Consider the following 17,010-nt stretch of genomic DNA (forward strand, 5'->3'; position numbering starts at 1 on the left):
CTTAGTTCCTGTTTTTGAAAACAGAGGGACAGACGATCCTAAGCAGCAATGAAAAGTTAAAGGAAGTTGCTTGTTTAAATGTGGAAGTGTCGTTTCCTTTCCCACCACACCGATCAAAGCAACAGGGTGGCCATTCTGGAGAATTGAGAGTCTATATTGAATGAGTGACGTTTAGGCAGTCCCCCCCCTGGACTCCACTAAAAGCTAATGGCTGACAGTGCTGTGCTGCACTGTGGAAGAAAGGGTTTCAGTTTCTGTCGAAGACAATCATGATCATAAAAGGGACATTCATAAAATACTGTAGCTTTCCGGCCCGCATACAGTAGGTCTTATAGATCAGATGACATTGATTATATGAAAGAGAGATCTATATATATATATATATATATATCCCATGATTATATGACATCTAGCCTCGATTGTATCGAAACAAAGTCTACACAACTACAAGAAGCCGTTTAGCTTTCGGAGAAAAGCAACTGTTGCTTGTTGGTTGCACTGAGCACAAGATGGATGACTGTCTGGGTTTTAGAGCCTCTGGAACCAGTTAAACCCGTTCTCTTCTACCATTATTAAAAACATTCACTACCGTCAGCTGTATAGAGTTAAGGAGAAGCATCTATCAAGAGGATATTGCAGTCGAACAAAACTCATTTTCCATGTTTACACGATCCAAATGAGGTATTCAGAATTACTTCATTACTTTTACTTGAAAACACAGTCCAAATAGAAGCAAATAATCAAAACCAGAGACTTCTTGTAAAATGGAACATCTGCTTTGTACACAATGACTGTGCCATTATGTGGATTAATTACCTTACGCATCATAATCTTTTATTTTTTAAAGTCACAACTGGGTTGATGGAAACAGGAAATGCTGGTATTATTGTATAAATGCGGGCAGACAATTTGTTCATTCGACATGTCAGTAATATTAATATAATAACTATCATATCACAGTAAACGTGGAGTCAAACAATATGTTGACACGGAAAAGCATGCAGTTTATTAGGCTACAGATGAAATAAGCTACGACGAACTTCAGGGTGGTGAAAATGCACGGTCATGAGATTACGTTTTTTATTGGAAAGAACATCATTCTGCTGACATGATCATTGCTGTTCGACAAAAAAAAAGAACCTTGTTCTTATCCATAATAATCTTTTAGGTAGCCTATCCACACAGCTGTTGGCTAGAGCGTACATAAGACCAGAATAGGAACATCTGCTATATAACGTAACAGTTTGTGACAAAACCATCAGTAGAGTTAATAATTCAATGGAAACCATTTTATTTTGGTACATGGGAATTTAACCGCAAAACTATTTTTTTTTGATGTGCACTGACATCCACGCACAGCCTTTTCTGCACAATGAGTCAGTTTGATGGAAACGTCAGGTGGGAGATGCGCATATTGTTTTACACAGATTTGACAATATTCACATGAAAATCTGTCGCTAATTGGATGGAAACCAAGGTACTGTAGCAAAACCTATAATACAGAAAGCGCAAACAAGTGTTTAGTATTGGACAAGTTCAAGTAGTCTTCCATTTGATGACTAATGAATACAACCCTGGCTAATGCTAAAAGCAAAACACAGGATTGAACTGGCCCAGAAATTTTTCAAAAGTGCCTGGTTAATTGTCTTGCAAATGACACGACTTTCTTCCAAACCCTGGCAGTCATATCATTTAATAACGTGTCAACATATTGTTAAAAGTATATGTTCTGCTTCACCCGAGTTTTGGCAAAATGTAAGATTTCAAATCACAGAGAGAAAATAGAGTACGGTATAAAACAAAACTTGATCGTGAATGATTTGATCCAGGAAAATATGATATTCCTGGCACTCCAAACTGCCGTGTCCTCAGAAACCCAATACCTGTTGGACAGTTGCCCCATTGCAAGTGTGTTAATACACTTCCCTTTCAAGGGGCTGAAGCTACGGCCACACAAAGACGTGTGAAAATGGATGAGAAACACACCTTCCTCACGGTCCATTGTAGTCCGTCAAATGTTTAACTCATTTCAACTTCACACACGAGTCGCATATGTAAAAATGAGACAAATCTATGGATGCCATCAGTTCTCTCCGTTCTCCTTCAAACATTATCAGCCCCATAGAAAAAAGCCCTTGGCTTATCAGTTTTCCATGGATACAAAATCTAGGTGTGGACGCAGCCTTCAGCGTAGTCACCCATATCTACTGGTACAGTAGTGGTACAGCTGTCCCCTTTATATTAGTGATGATCTATAAAGCTATTGTGCAGGTTTACAAAGGCGCAACACTAGCTTCATGACTGCTTTATATAGTACAGGAACCTTTACTGGGATCGCTGAGTCAAATACTTGTCATGAGTAGGGGTCCCTCATTCCAACTCAACCTTTCAGCAAGGCTGGCTAAGGATGTAACGTTAGGGCTCTGTCTCTTACCTGTTTGCAGGTCCACTTTCTTTGGGTTATAGACGGCAAGGGGTCGGTTCTGTCGAACAGACAGTTTCTTGGACTGCCTGGTGGGGGCGGAGAGCCCTGGGGAAGACGGGCCTGGGACATCTCCAAAGATCTGAAACCAGAAGAGAAAGCGTGTGTGAGTGGCGGGGATACTGTGTTTGCATAACGAAAATGTGTTTAACTACTCCCTCAAAGCAAAGATGGAGCATATTGAGCAGAGGCATGTCCTCAATTGACCTTAGTAAAATGTGTGTTTTGAAGAGCTCACATCTGACACAAGTCAGATAGCAAAGCACTTTAGCCCAGCAGCATGTGTATCTCTAGGGACATTTGAGATTTGCTCACTCTTTGCTCACTTATTGCATACTAAGAAAACACACTGGATCTTCCTTTGCAACTTACATCAGGGTTAATATAAACTCAGACCCCGAAACACTAAGACCAAATCCAGGGAATCTAGGGAATCTGCTGAAAGCAGCATGTTTATTAGGGCACCCACATTTTACAATAGACAAAAATGACTGTTTTCATTGGAAAAACTCTCGGTTTTAGCTCCGTTTAGTGCCTAAAGAACAGGAAACAGAGGTGGCTAGGAGCTGCTGACCCACTGACGGGCAGTAGGTCTGGACTGGAGGCTCACTGTACAGCTTGTTTACATAGTCTGTATGTAAAAACATCTGCTAACTTCAGATGTGGAGTTGAAAGAATTTAGGTAAAGAGGATGAGGGAGGGGAGAGAGCGAGAGAAAAGTAAAAGGAAGTTGGGAGAAAAAAGTATGTTACAGTGAGAGAAATCTGATATGGTTGAGAGCAGCAGAGTTTCAGCAATCTCTCCCCCTACCATCTCTGCAGATGGATGTGAATGTAAAACACTGTCTGCTAGCATCTGGGGGTATCAACAGTCTGGCGAGAGGGGGAAGGAGAGAGAGAAGGGGAGGGAGGCGCTGGGCCTGAGAGGAAAGCTAATGTCTGTCTGTCTGGCTGCAAAACTCCCTCACCTCTCGTCTCGCAGCTCAGCACTTTTCTTAAAGCTTCCAAGGTTATTACATTCTGGCTCTGACACCAAGTCGTCCATCACCTTGTGGTGTGTATGGTGAAGTTCTGGAACATTTATGGAAGTGTCTCCTCACCAAAACTTTAATTGCTGGATGGTTGAAGGTTGAGCGCTTTCTATTATTTGGACTATTAGAAATTGAGGATCTCGAAATTGACGAGTAAGTCATAGTCAATTCATGTTTGAGTTTAGGGGTACTCTTGGCATCTTATAGCTGACCAGAATACTTAGCACAGATCACATACTAACCTCAGCCCTTTCTGTTGTGGCTCTGGGAATTGAGCCCCTCTATAGATGTAGGCAGATTACTATTTACATTAAAAGCAGATTACAGTTCTGTCGTAGCATGGCTCAAAATGGGACTTAAACCCTGTAGGTTAGGCAAAGGACCTTCCATGTACCCCTGTAGATGTCAGAGTACCATGACATACTGGATATCGTTTTTAAGCACAAAAAGGGGCAACATGAGAATCCCTGCTTTGTAAGTCAACCACTGGGCCAATGGAATGATGTCAGCCAGGTTCTGTAGTCAGCTCAAAGTGATCATCTCTACATTATGTAAAACAGTTTTTATCTATTTAATGCTTCTTATCAATAAGCTGCTTTAGTTTAATTTGTCTTAGAGCCCTAGCCCAAGACAAACAGGGATTTCATTAAGTTTTACTTTACTCATAAAATGTGAAGAATATTGCAAACGAGAAAATGCTTTAATATTGCCTAAAATGTCACTCAGAGCAATGTCCTCAAAATCCCATTGCCAGCACTGGAGAAAAGTCTCAGCAGTGCGTTTAGCGGTGGGTTTTAGACAAGCTTTCCTCTGGTTGCAGCTTTGAGGAACAATATTAGAGGATGGGTCTATAGACGTTACTGTGGTCAGGGGGACAAGCTCAGGAGCAGTGGTGGAAAAAGTACCCAATTGTCATACTTGAGTAAAAGTAACAATACCTTAAAAAAAAACCTCAAGTAAAAGTTACCCTGTAAAATACTACTTCAGAAAAGTATATTTAAAACCAAATGACTTTAAGTATCAAAAGTAAATGTAATTGCTAAAATATAAGTATCAAAAGTAACTTAAGTATTCAAATTCCTTATATTAAGCAAATCAGACAGCATCATTTTCTTTTAAATTCTCTTTTTTCAAATGATGGCTAGCCACGAGCACACTCCAACTGACATAATTTACAAATGAAACATGTGTTTAGTGAGTCTGCCAGATCAGAGGCAGTATGGATGACCTAAAGATGTTCTCTTGATAAGTGTGTGAATTGGACCATTTTTCTGTCCTGCTAAGCTTTCAAAATGTAACGAGTACTTTGGGTGTCAGGAAAATAGAGTAAGAAGTACATTATTTTCTTAAGGAATGTAGTGAAGTAAAAGGTGTCAAAAATATAAATAGTAAAGTGCAGATAAGTAAAAATACTTAAGTAGTTTTTTGTTGCAAGTACATTCCACCACTGCTCAGGAGTGCGTTCGGACGTCTGTATCGTTCGAGAAGAACCCAGTGGTTACCTTCTCGTGTTGCTCGATGAGGATCTCCACCACAATGTTCTGGAACTTGAGGTCCATGATGGCAGCCACAGTATCCTCCTGGGGCCTCATCAGGGTGGGACCAAACACCACACCCAGGTTGGCCACCGTCATCAGGTTCAACTTACTGTGGGCCGCCACACTGCATGGGGAGACCAGGGAGGATAACAATTAATGAATTCATAGACAATTGATTTAGAGTGCTTTTCCCTGACGTTTAAAAATGTTTTACATAGGGGGATACATACTCTTTAGAAGGCCTGTATACTATAAAGAATTCAGCTAGAAAATGTCAAATTCGCTTTGAAAATCTGATTACTCCATGTCTGACAGCTTACTAACATCTGTCTGACAGTTTGCCAAGGAAGGAAGGTGTTGCTACCACCTCGTTGTCAGTCAGAGGTGTCTAGAACAGCATCTCTGGCTTGGCCTCATAGGTGTTAGCTAGAGTTCTGACTGACATCATTACCCAGTTCATCACCACCAACACATTGTTCTTGAACATTGACCTTCTCTCCTAAACTTTGTCACTTCAAACTCTGAACTTTTTCAGTTGCCTTTCATCCGATTCACAGTAAGTGAACGCTAAATTGGGTTGCTTTTTTCTAGAGGAGGAATTTTTGCTTGACTTTAGAATGACTGAAGATTTGCAAAAAACTGCAGAGATTAGATTTTTTTTTGATTCCCATTACCCTTAAACCAATTGCCAAAGCTAGTCTTACTGGGTTCCTGCACACAATGAAAAAGACAGACAAGACTACAATTTACATACATTTAAAAACAAAAAACACACACACACACACAACACACGTAGGTCACATGCAGGGGAGGCGTTGTGCCATGAGGTGTTGCTGCATTTGATTTTTTAAACAGAAACCTCAAATTCAATCAATAATTTTGAGTTACAACGAATCAACTGTTGTTTTAATGATTCTAAGTTACAATTTTGTATAGTAAGAACATACATTTAAGACAAATTAAAATCAAAGTCATTAGACCGGTTAAGATATTCTCCTTAAATGTATAAAATTACAAATTGTCATTCAGCAGAGTGATGGTGGAAATGCATGAAAGGGAGAATTTGCAAACCTAAATATGTCACCTAGTGACAACCTTCCTTTATCACATCTCAAACCATTTCAGACTGGGGTGTGAAATTTTGGCTTTGCCTCTCTCCCTGCAGGACAAGCTCACAGTCAACACCCCCCCCCCCCCCCCCCCCCCACCCGAAAGCCAATTTCAATAAAATAAAAAAACTCAAGTCGGAAGAATTTCATGCTGGATAATCCAAATTCAATTGCTGCACTTAAATGCCTTTTTACTTCTACTCTGAGAACCCTGGGGCAGGTTTTCTAAGAAATAAGATCCTCCAGACTTTGATTGCCTCAGGGAACGAGGATCGTGTTACTTATCTTCAATTTGCTACTATTTAGTTTGTCGTAAAAAAAAAAAAAAAGTGAGTTGCTGAGGTAAAACCTTGTAATGTTAGCAAAGATTTTGAAATCTCAGATCCTATCTAATCTCTGAAAGGGCAAGTTGTGTAACAGCTTGTAACAGTCCAGTTTGGAGAGAGGGGTACACCCAGAGGAGGGGGTGGGAAATGGAGGGAGCGGGATATTTCATTAAAGGCATAGGGAACTGGTGAAGCAGTTCAAACTTCTGACTACTATTGTGGAGGGTGCTGGGCTGTTCTAAGACAGGGTGGGGAGGGAGTTCTCTGCCTGCACTTAGTTGGAACAGAACATGTGAGAAAAGGAAAGATTGATGGAGAGAAGAGACAGGAAAGAGAGCGAAAGATGGAGAGGGGGGGTGGGGGGGGTGGATCAAGGACAGTTGAGAAAAAGTACAAGACCGAGGACGAGAGTAAGGCTGCTAACTCACGTAGCCAGGTGTTTCAACAGTAGCCCCAGGACCAGACGGTTCTTCTCAGGCAGCTTGTGGACCAGGCAGTGGATGGCTTGGCTACGAGACTCTGGACTACCACCCTCTGTTTAAAAACAGGACAAACAAGGTTATTTGACAGCCGCTTACAGTGCCATGATTCTATGTGGACCATGCGGGAATCAAACCCACGTGTTGCTAGCACCATGCTGTAGGCGTCAACTTTATTGATCTGCAGAAATCCTTTGTTGAACCAAAATTCAAGGTAAAACTTATTTCTCAAAATCACATAAGTTACTTATGCATATGTACTTTGGATGGAACCCATATTGACCGTGTCCCCACTTATAAATATCTGCACAACTGGATTGATGAAAAGCCATTGTTCTTAAAGTATGTTGATGAGTTAAGCAATTGAGAATTAAAAGGTTTATATAGGAGCAGGTCCTGCCTTTTGTTTAATAGCAGAAAACCAATGAGTATGTCAACATTCATTCTGGTTATTGACTGTCTATGAATGCTGCTGCCACTGTATTGAAGCCATTGGCGGCAGTTTATCACAGTACATTGCAATCGTCTATAAAGCCCTCTTGCATAAACTTCCACCACACCTCACTGTTAACCTTAGACATAAGTTACTACACTCAGGGATGGCTAAACCTGGAGATCCCTTCAATCTCCAGAGTCAGGAAAATACATTGTTTTTTGCACCTCATTTGGAATGATATGCAAAACTCCTTAAAGCTGGTGGAGTTGGTGCCTTTAAAGCAATTCAGATGGACGTTAGAAGGCTTTTTAAGTGAGGAATGCATTTCATATGATTGTGTTTTGCTTTTCATGTTTTGTTTGAGCTTTTCATTTATAGTGTACATGTATAGTGTCATTGTTGATTGTGTATGCAGGGCTCATCTGCTAAAGAGACTGGTTTCGGCTTGACTCCCTGGCTAAATAAAGTTAAATACAATTGGAATCCACCAAAAACAGAACATTTGTGTTATTACAGTGCTGTACTATCCATTCCTTAGGTGGAAAGACTCCTGAGCAGCAAGCACTCTGGTGCAGTCAGATCTCACTCTGGAAGGAACTGTCACAGTAGGAGATGTGGAACCACCGACTCCGGATCTATTCACAGGGTCGTCCGTTTTAAATTTTGTCGGCAGCTCTAGTCAATATTGGTGCAGTTACAGTAAGGCAATTCCACAGTAACAGAATGCGGAGACTCTTTTTTCACTTCAGAAACGTACGCCAAACAAAAACCAATGATTGCCAAGTTAAACAAAGTACCACACAACTCAATGCACAAGGACGACTTTGGAAATTGTTCACTGAAAAAGTTTAAAAAAAAATACATGCAGTTGAAGAACAGTGCAGATGCAAAGTTTGGTAACAGAATGACAGCACAAAACAGTCAGTTCAGCCCAGTACAAGCTACCATACAAGAAAACAATGGATGCCGTTTACATTGGCTTCATCAGCTAGTGTAGACTACAGATTTTTTCATATTTAAAAGAAAACAGTAAAAAGAGTTAACAGCAAATAAAAAGAGAATAGAGATGAACAGCAAACTTCGTGTTCGATGCCGATATTAGACATGAGTGCATTTTGCCAGAGGATATGTAGGCTACTGTTGCTGGCTAGAGAGAGATAGTATAAAGCTACCGTGTAAAAGGGTTGTGATGAAACCCACAACATCATCTCTTAAACATTTCCTCACACACCCACACAGGCATCTGATGGCTACTGCCCACACACAGAAACAGCCGGCGTGCACCCCCCTCCCCCCCATTACTATGGGAACGACACACATTTGAATAAGGGAATAAAGCTTAAGGATGCTGTCATCTTTCAGAAAATATTTATTGCTAATGCATTTCTGTACCTGCATTATGAGGGCATTGCAAACAGCTGATAAAAACACTCCATCGTGATCCAATTATGGGACTTGAGGGTAATTCATGTTAGGAGGATCACTCAGGACATGTCAGGCAGGCTATTGGTGTAAGATTATATAGGGAGAGAAATGTCATGTTTCTCTCTGTTCAAAGTCACTGGGCCATTTGAAGACGTTAGTGTGTGATACTAAGATTTATAGTGTTTAACAGGTGGTAACATTTCCCTTTTAAGTTACCTTAATTGCAAAGAACCAAAGGTTACTTTAATGGCAGATGAAGGTTGAATTACTGTGTGTGTGTGTGTGTGTGTGTGTGTGTGAGAGAGAGAGATGAAGACATCTTTATGGGTCCCATGAAAGGCTTTAAGGATACATGCTGAGGCACTTTTAGAGGAAAACCATGAAAACAAGTATTTGTTTAGACTCTACAAGATGTGGAACATGCAAAACAGTTAAGTTAGCATCCGTTTTCCATAGAACTACTGAGACAATGAAAATGATTAAATAGCCAACCTAACTGCGCTGGGACACTTAGACGATGAATTGTCTGAGACAAACACTTGCTAGTCATGCACACAGCATTGCACTCATTGATAACATGCAATAAAATGGATAAGTATTCCTTTGCTCTGCTCCTACACTCCTGTGAGTAGTTTTACATCTGGTTTGAGAAGAGCTGTATTGTGAGTGAGGACGGCTCAAACTTACTTGCAGGGGCGATAAAGTCTTTGTAGAGTCCATAGGTCATCAGTGGCTCAGGAAGACTCCTAGAGAGACCAGAAATAAAGAGAATGCATTATAGAGCAAAAGTGAGAGAAGAGGAGAAGAGGTGGAGAGCAAAAGAGCGCAGAAGAGGTGGAGAATTGGGGGGGGACAGAAATAGACGCAGCACTGTTTTATAGGGTCTGCACACAACAATGATTAATGTGGCCGTGTCGGGGATGGAATTAGATGGCGCACCATGCCACATTGAGATAACCAAGTTCTGAAGGTCCTTTCAGTGCTGCACCAGGCCCTGTGCCAAGGCTACTTAGCCTCCCCTGAGGAACCAGAGGAGCAGGGAAGGAGAGAGGCTGACCCTCTGGCTCTGCAGCAGGCCAGAAGAAGACAGATGAGGATGGAGCTGCAGGACAATTTACAGTAAATCTACTGTCTCTACTGCAGACTTAAGCCTGTAATAAGGTTTCAGTTGACTCAATGGATGAGTAATTACATCATGATTGGATGGTTTTCTAGATTGTTAGATTGCTTATGTAAAAAAAAAAAAAAACATTTTATCATGTGTGTGCAATGCAGTCACTCTCAGTAGCAATCTAAATGTTGTCTTAATTATAATTTAGCGAGTGCTTATTAAAAAACAGTGTATTAATATGCATGGGTAATTTTCCCATCCAGATTCTCCATCCTGTCTGCTGGGGGATTCAAACTAGCAACCTTTCGGTTACTTGCCCAACACTAATCCCACTGGCTGACTGTCAGGTTGCATTATGAAACAGGAAAAACTCCTTGACATAAACCAGAAAGGCAGTTCGCTGCCTGGGACCAGATCCATTTCTGCAGTCATGCAAATTTACAGCTATTTTTTTATTGAACCTTTATTGAAACTAGGCAAGTCAGTTAAGAACAAATTCTTATTTTCAATGGCCTACCCCAGCCAAACCCGGACGACGCTGGGCCAATTGTGCGCCGCCCTATGGGACTCCCGATCACGGCCGGTGTGATACAACCCGGGATCGAACCCGGGTCTGTAGTGATGCCTAGACCGCTGTGCCACTCAGGAGCTCACAAACAGATCTGGGACCAGCCTGGGAGAGTGTCAGTCCCATGACCCACAGCAAGCAACATCAAACTACTTCCTGTAAGGGTTGCGGGTGGGCAGCAAAACCTGGCCAGTCACAACACACAGTGCCGTGACTTCTGACCTGCTCCTGCCCTGTTAGCCTATCAGACTGATACCATTCCAGTTCCCATGCTTTTACATTGACCACTGAGCTGAAATCCTCTTTATTTATTGTTGTTCAATTGATGGAAAAAGGGTCTTGGCTCACTCCAAGTTTATTATTTAATAGGCTATATGGCAATTGCACTGGTGAACTTGCCAATCTTTTATAATTTAATTTTGATAACTAAACCTTCTACAGCACATGGAAGACTGAACAAGCGTAATGAACTAATTCCAAAACAAGTGCAGAAGAAAATGTAACAGACTGGCCTGGGTTAACGATAAGTTGGCTATAATTTTATTCAGTAAATCGCTCCATAACCAACCAAACCTCTAACATCCCTTCAGTTTATGCAGCACTACAGAGCGCAAATATCACTCAGTTTCTGTTGGACACCATAATTGCATTGGTGTCAGAATATGCAGTGCGAGTTTGTTTGTTAGCTAACAGAACTTTGGCTTAGCTTTTAGGGTACATTTAAAATGTTACCTTGCAGATAGTCCTAGATTTGATATAAAAACACTATCAGTTAAATTATTTGCTTTGAAAAGCAAGGAATAATAAGCAGGCAATAACTTAATCCATATAATTGATTGCCTCATTGAACTAAAAAACAGGATTCCTTTAATATGTGGCATCCAACCTAATTTGAGTGATTGATTTGATCAGAGAAACAATGACACTAAAATCCCTAACATGCTAATGTATTCCTATCACTGCTTGGATGTGTGGCAGTAAATTGTAGTTAAAATACCTGCCACAGGCCACCATTTTATTTTCCACCTGGTCACCAAATCAATACATTCAAAGATGGATGATAAACTTTGTGAAGCCAGGGATGTAGCTCTTCTTCCTAGAAAGTGGCCAAGACTCCCTACCAATTACGTCAGGTCAACAACGGATTTCCTAGAACACACAGCGACTGGGAATAATGAAGTCAGAGAGACGGGGTCAGTTGATGAAGTGGATTGATTATGTGTCCGAATTTAAATGCATGGATGTCTATGCGGCAATGTGAATGTCCTGTTGCATTGCAGGAATTGAGCTCCAGGAAGTGATTTTATGCTATTACCCCCGGAATAGAATAACTTCAAACTCAGACAATGACGAACAGTTAGAATAAAGTCTCCATAGCTTGCTAATAAGACATAATAGCCGACATGAATACATAACCTAGCGATTATGTAGCAGACTGAGTGATTGATACACAATGAGTGATTGATACCTCAAATACAGCTTTAGTGTGCTGGTGATGGTTTTCACATCCCAGTCCTCACACGTAGACAGATCCACGTCGTTACTCTTCTCATCTGTAATGAAACCAAAAACATTTCAACAAGGTTTTAAACTCCAACACATAATCAACTAATTACACAAAGCACCAATACATTTTCTACTTTAGTAGAGTACACTCCAATTCCCATGATACCCTGAGCCTAAACGCGTTTTGTCAGTCAACTAGTGTTTTGTAATTTAACCCTATGGTGAAGTGAATGGCTGCAAAGAAGCTAAAATATAAATAAAGTCAAATGTGTCTTATGTGGATAAAAGCAATGCAGTAGTCTTGAGGAGCAGTTCTGCCCAGTGGTGATTGCTGGCTGGCTTAAAGTATAGCCTTCTCACACTACGGAGTCAAACTGGACCGAGCCAGGCTTAACTATACTGGTCTTACCTGATGAATAATCCACCCTAGTTGAGTGTGTTTGAGTCAGAGGTTGGTGCGAGGCCAAGCTCCAGGTCACCAGGAGGTCTCCAAGGGGTCAGACTTGGTGGGAGGTAGGTTGCTGCTCTGGGACATTTATTTGCTTAATTTGACTAGATCCCTTCAGTACTAAAACCAGAAGGGCTGTGTTTATTTACCTACAGAACAGTGGCCTGTCCAACATCAACGGGCTGGACCAAATGTTTTCCTAGAAGGCCAACAGCCAAATGTGTGTGTACACAGCTACAGATGTTGGGAGAGTGGTGTGTGTGTCTTTTAGCTACTGTAATGCGCACATCAATATGAACTAACCCACATAGTTCTCTGTAACAGATGTATTTGGACATGACTGACTACACTAGTAGTATCCAAGTCCTTTTACCTCTATTCCCAGCTGTAAAATATCCATTCTCTATGCTAAGCTTTATGAGTTCTGTCAATCCACTGTTATCACAGAGATTTGTGAGCACAGTGGGAAAATAATGTGAACCACTTCTGCTGCTTCGGCCTTGTTCTAATCCCGCCATTGAACTGGTTTTTCCCTACGTCTGTTCCAGTGAATTGTCAACTATGCACAGGGTGGTGAACTGTAGTTTAATTTGCAAAGTATTGAGATAAACTTTTGTTATTGACCAAATACTTATTTTCCACCATAATTTGCAAATAAATTCATTAAAAAAAATCCTACAATGTGATTTTCTGGATTTTTTTCCCTCATTGTCTGTCATAGTTGAAGTGTACCTATGATGAAAATTACAGGCCTCATCTTTTAAGAGGGAGAACTTGCACAATTGGTGGCTGACTAAATACTTTTTTGCCCCACTGTAAATCTCAACTATCTCAGAGTTAACTGCGTCCATATGGCATTTGAAAGAAAACCGATACTAATTGAACCCAGTCTACACCAGCAGACAGTGTGCTAATGGGCTGTGAAGTATGAGTCGGCAGGTTCAGGTGGGAAGTTGAGTGGGACAGCTGGTGTCTACTAAAGGGCAGTCGTCGAGAGAGGGAAAGGTAAGGGGGGGTAGAGGATAAACAAGAAAGATGGGGGATTAAAGAAGAACATGAGGATGGCAGGGTAGAAAGAGTGAGCAAGAAAGAGCGTTTAGAGGAGAGAGGGGGGGAGAATGGCGAGGAAATCAAATTTCCAGCTCCTGCTGAGCGACTCAAGTGAAGTCCCTATAAGGACTGCCGGGTGCAGGCAGGAATGGGGCCTCTCAGGCACCCCCCGGCTATCTGAATGCCAATGCTGTACCAGCAGCACTTGTTGCACTCTGAGCCTTACATTGTCGTCTAAGTCACAGGAAACCATTACTCTGAATACTACTAAGTAGGTCAGACCGGGTGCACAATGCCTACTGTATCAATTTAACTGTCCAGTGGTTCCAGATTAATGAAATATGACCTATAATTAATTACAATACGAGTGAAATAATTTCTCCCCCTAAAATGTAATTATGTTAATTATTATTATTTTTTTCAAAATCAGCTTTTGTGTGTTGGAATGGTGTAGTCATACCCCAACAGAATGGTGTAGTCATACCCCAACAGAATGGTGTGGGCGTATACCGGTCGTTAAAAACATTAATGCGAGTAGACCGATTGGCCAGCTAATCCTACACAGGATGACATTCTGACAATAGCAGGCCTTTTTTTGTTGGAGATACAAGTTTGAGGTGGGATTTTAAGTGTTTTTTCCTCCAATTTATGCTTTTAGCTTCAAATATGAATATAGGATGAGTCAACCGCATTATTTGGGCATGAGTTAGAAGAATATTAACTTTTACAAGTGATTTTCAATGGACAGTTACTTAAAGGGTGATAAATGAGCATGTCTTACCGATCATTAGGCTAAGGAGCTTCTGGACTTTGGAGCTGACCCCTACCACTCTGTACAGGCCCTGGTCATTGATACCTGACAAGACAGTTTACATGGCCCTTAATAGCACAAACAATCACAAGAGGATGAATGGATAAACTTTGAAAATACAGTTTCTCAAATAAAAAAATAAAGTGGGCTTCTTCACTGAGTGTACAAAATATTAAGAACACCTGCTCTTTCCATGACAGACTGACGTGGTGAAAGCTATTGATCCCTTATTGATGGCACTTGTTAAATACACTTCAATCAGTGTAGATGTAGGGGAGGAGACAGGTTAAAGAAGGATTGTTAAGCCTGGAGACAATTGAGACATGGATTGTGTATGTGTGCCATTCAGAGGGTGAATGGGCAAGACAAAATAGTGCCTTTGAACAGGGTATGGTAGGTGCCAGGCGCACCGGTTTGAGTTTGTCAACTGCAACACTGCTGAGTTTCACGCTTAAGTTTCCTTTTTATCAAGAATGGTCCACCAGCCAACTTGACAACTGGGGAAGCATCCCTGTGGAATGCTTTCGACACCTTGTAGAGTCCATGCCTCAACGAATTGAGGCTTTCTGAGGACCAAAGGGGGTGCAACTCAATATTAAGAAGGTATTCTTAATGTTTTGTACACTCAGTGTATACGTTGCCCCACTACCTGTAAACTATGAACTGTGGCCACAGCACAAGAATATATGACTGGATATTGGTCCAAGCCTGCCCTCATGTGTTAAAAGGGAGACATCACAACATTTCACAAAACCCTCTTTACAGCTCTACCCAGAGGTGGGCAAACTTCAGAACGAGGGAGATTTGAGTAAAAAAATAAAAAAAACACAAAAAACGAACTGCTAAAACGTGAGAAAGTACGTATAAATAGATTTATATTTTCAAATAACTGCCCTTTCATTGCTTGACAGCCAAATCAGTCCGGGAAAAAAAGAAAATGCGGCCCTCCCATGAAATTTGAAACCCTGACCCCCCCCACCAAGACTAAATTAATGCCCACCCTTGCTCAGGTCAGTCAGCTAACCTCGCAAGTACACTTCTGTAGGCTTTATATTGCCTAGGCCTTCTATTGTCATCATGCATCGTCTTACCTCTCGTCTCAATGGCGTTGATGGCATTCTTCACAAATGACAGTCCTACGTCATCTAGCTGTGCATCGACTGCAGAGTCATGACAAACAGTTATTTAAATTATCCCCATGTCATTTGAATTATCACAGAGATTACATTGAAATGATTGAGATCAGGGGCTTCTAATCATTGTATACTTACTTCCACGTTCTTTTGAATAGGTTTTACCCAAGTACTGCCCAGCCTGTAAAAAAAAAGAATTATATGTAGCTTTCCACAGATCATTTGATATCCAAGAGGTTATCACAAACCAAAAAAAGACTTGTTGGCATTAATGTACCACTTTCATAGAAAGTCTGTAGAGTTCAATAGACACTACAGGGGAGCTGTTAGGATGATGTGGTTACTCACTGGTTCTTTCCCACCCATGGCGTGAATCCAGAACTTGTGGTCATCTTCTGACAGCGACTGGACCGTGAGGACCGTTCCCGGTCTGGGAACAGAACCCACCTCACAATTATTTATTGTAATAGCCTTGTGATTGTTTGTTTATTTTAATTTGATTTTTAAATGGCGTGAGGGTTTGTTCCGTTTTTAATTATGGCTGCTGTATGACAAACTAATTTCACCCTTGGGGATTGTAAAGTACAGTCAATCTCATCTAATTCTCTCTCAGACTGGGCATGGGGTTCCAACAAACTACTAAGTCAATTCATGTGTCTAAGAATGATCTAGCGTCAGTCCTAAAATGTGCCAGAGGGGCTGGGCTCTTAAATAGCAAAATTACCAGAATACCTGAGCTTCATTTACCCCACTTTTTATAATAGGCTACCACATCAGGCTAACCCTAACCTGTTGCACTCAGATACCAAATACCTTACATCTGCAGGCTGACAAGCAGGCAACGGGGGTGCAACACAAATTTCAAACCCTCTAACCATGGTGGTTGCTGTTGCTAATAATACCCCAGACAGAATAGCAGTTTGGTTCAGCGGAGTGACATAAGAGCCATATCTATTACAACCAAGTGTAGTGGAGGAGCATAGAGAATCCTCTCAGCTATGTGGAGGGGCCATCTTCCATGACAAATCCTCTCCAACCCAAACCTGTGTTAGGCTAGAGAGCAGCTCTCAGCTCTACTGTACACAGGACCTGAAGGCTTCAATCAGTGCTGTTAAATGGAGAGTGTTATTGTGTATTTGGGAAGGTTGCCAACAGTGCATGAATAAGCTACAAGTGTGGCAACGCAATCACATTTTCCAGGTTTAATGGCAGACCTCGCTCCCTCCCCCCAGACGGTACTGAGCGACCCCCCTGGTTTATGTACTAAATGTATGAGTCAGTGGTGTCTGGTGATCGAGGGGAATCCATCTAAAAATCCCCCTTATTTCCTAGATGAGACGAGATACTTTAACAGGTGGTTGTGGAAAGTTTGTCTTACCACAGAGAACACATGATGACTGAAGTGATTGAGAAGTCTAATGGGTGTAGTGCGATGTGACGACATACCGGTCTGTGATTTCTATATCGAGACAGAACCGCCTGTCCAGCATGTCTGTGGTTTTGCGGACACAAGACTTGAGGGTGACCGACTCAGTCTCGCCCTGAGGGAGAGAATCAC

General features: G+C 41.4%; 1 protein-coding gene across 1 annotated transcript in view; it reads right to left on the bottom strand.

Moving 5' to 3' along the window:
- The window catches only part of LOC110534522 (rho GTPase-activating protein 10), a 61,454-nt gene that overhangs the window by 12,538 nt on the left and 31,906 nt on the right, over positions 1 to 17,010 (bottom strand). The window contains exons 10-19 of the mRNA XM_021619402.3: positions 16,899 to 16,993; positions 15,801 to 15,882; positions 15,591 to 15,633; positions 15,411 to 15,479; positions 14,290 to 14,364; positions 11,973 to 12,057; positions 9,513 to 9,571; positions 6,914 to 7,019; positions 5,015 to 5,174; positions 2,435 to 2,564 (exon numbers count right to left, since the gene is read on the bottom strand). Of these exons, the coding sequence (XP_021475077.2) occupies positions 2,435 to 2,564; positions 5,015 to 5,174; positions 6,914 to 7,019; positions 9,513 to 9,571; positions 11,973 to 12,057; positions 14,290 to 14,364; positions 15,411 to 15,479; positions 15,591 to 15,633; positions 15,801 to 15,882; positions 16,899 to 16,993 (904 nt within the window). The remainder of the gene's footprint in view (positions 1 to 2,434; positions 2,565 to 5,014; positions 5,175 to 6,913; positions 7,020 to 9,512; positions 9,572 to 11,972; positions 12,058 to 14,289; positions 14,365 to 15,410; positions 15,480 to 15,590; positions 15,634 to 15,800; positions 15,883 to 16,898; positions 16,994 to 17,010) is intronic.

The sequence above is a fragment of the Oncorhynchus mykiss genome, chromosome 10 (genome assembly GCF_057628025.1).
Source record: "Oncorhynchus mykiss isolate SJ-2025 chromosome 10, ASM5762802v1, whole genome shotgun sequence".
Classification (NCBI taxonomy): domain Eukaryota; kingdom Metazoa; phylum Chordata; class Actinopteri; order Salmoniformes; family Salmonidae; genus Oncorhynchus; species Oncorhynchus mykiss.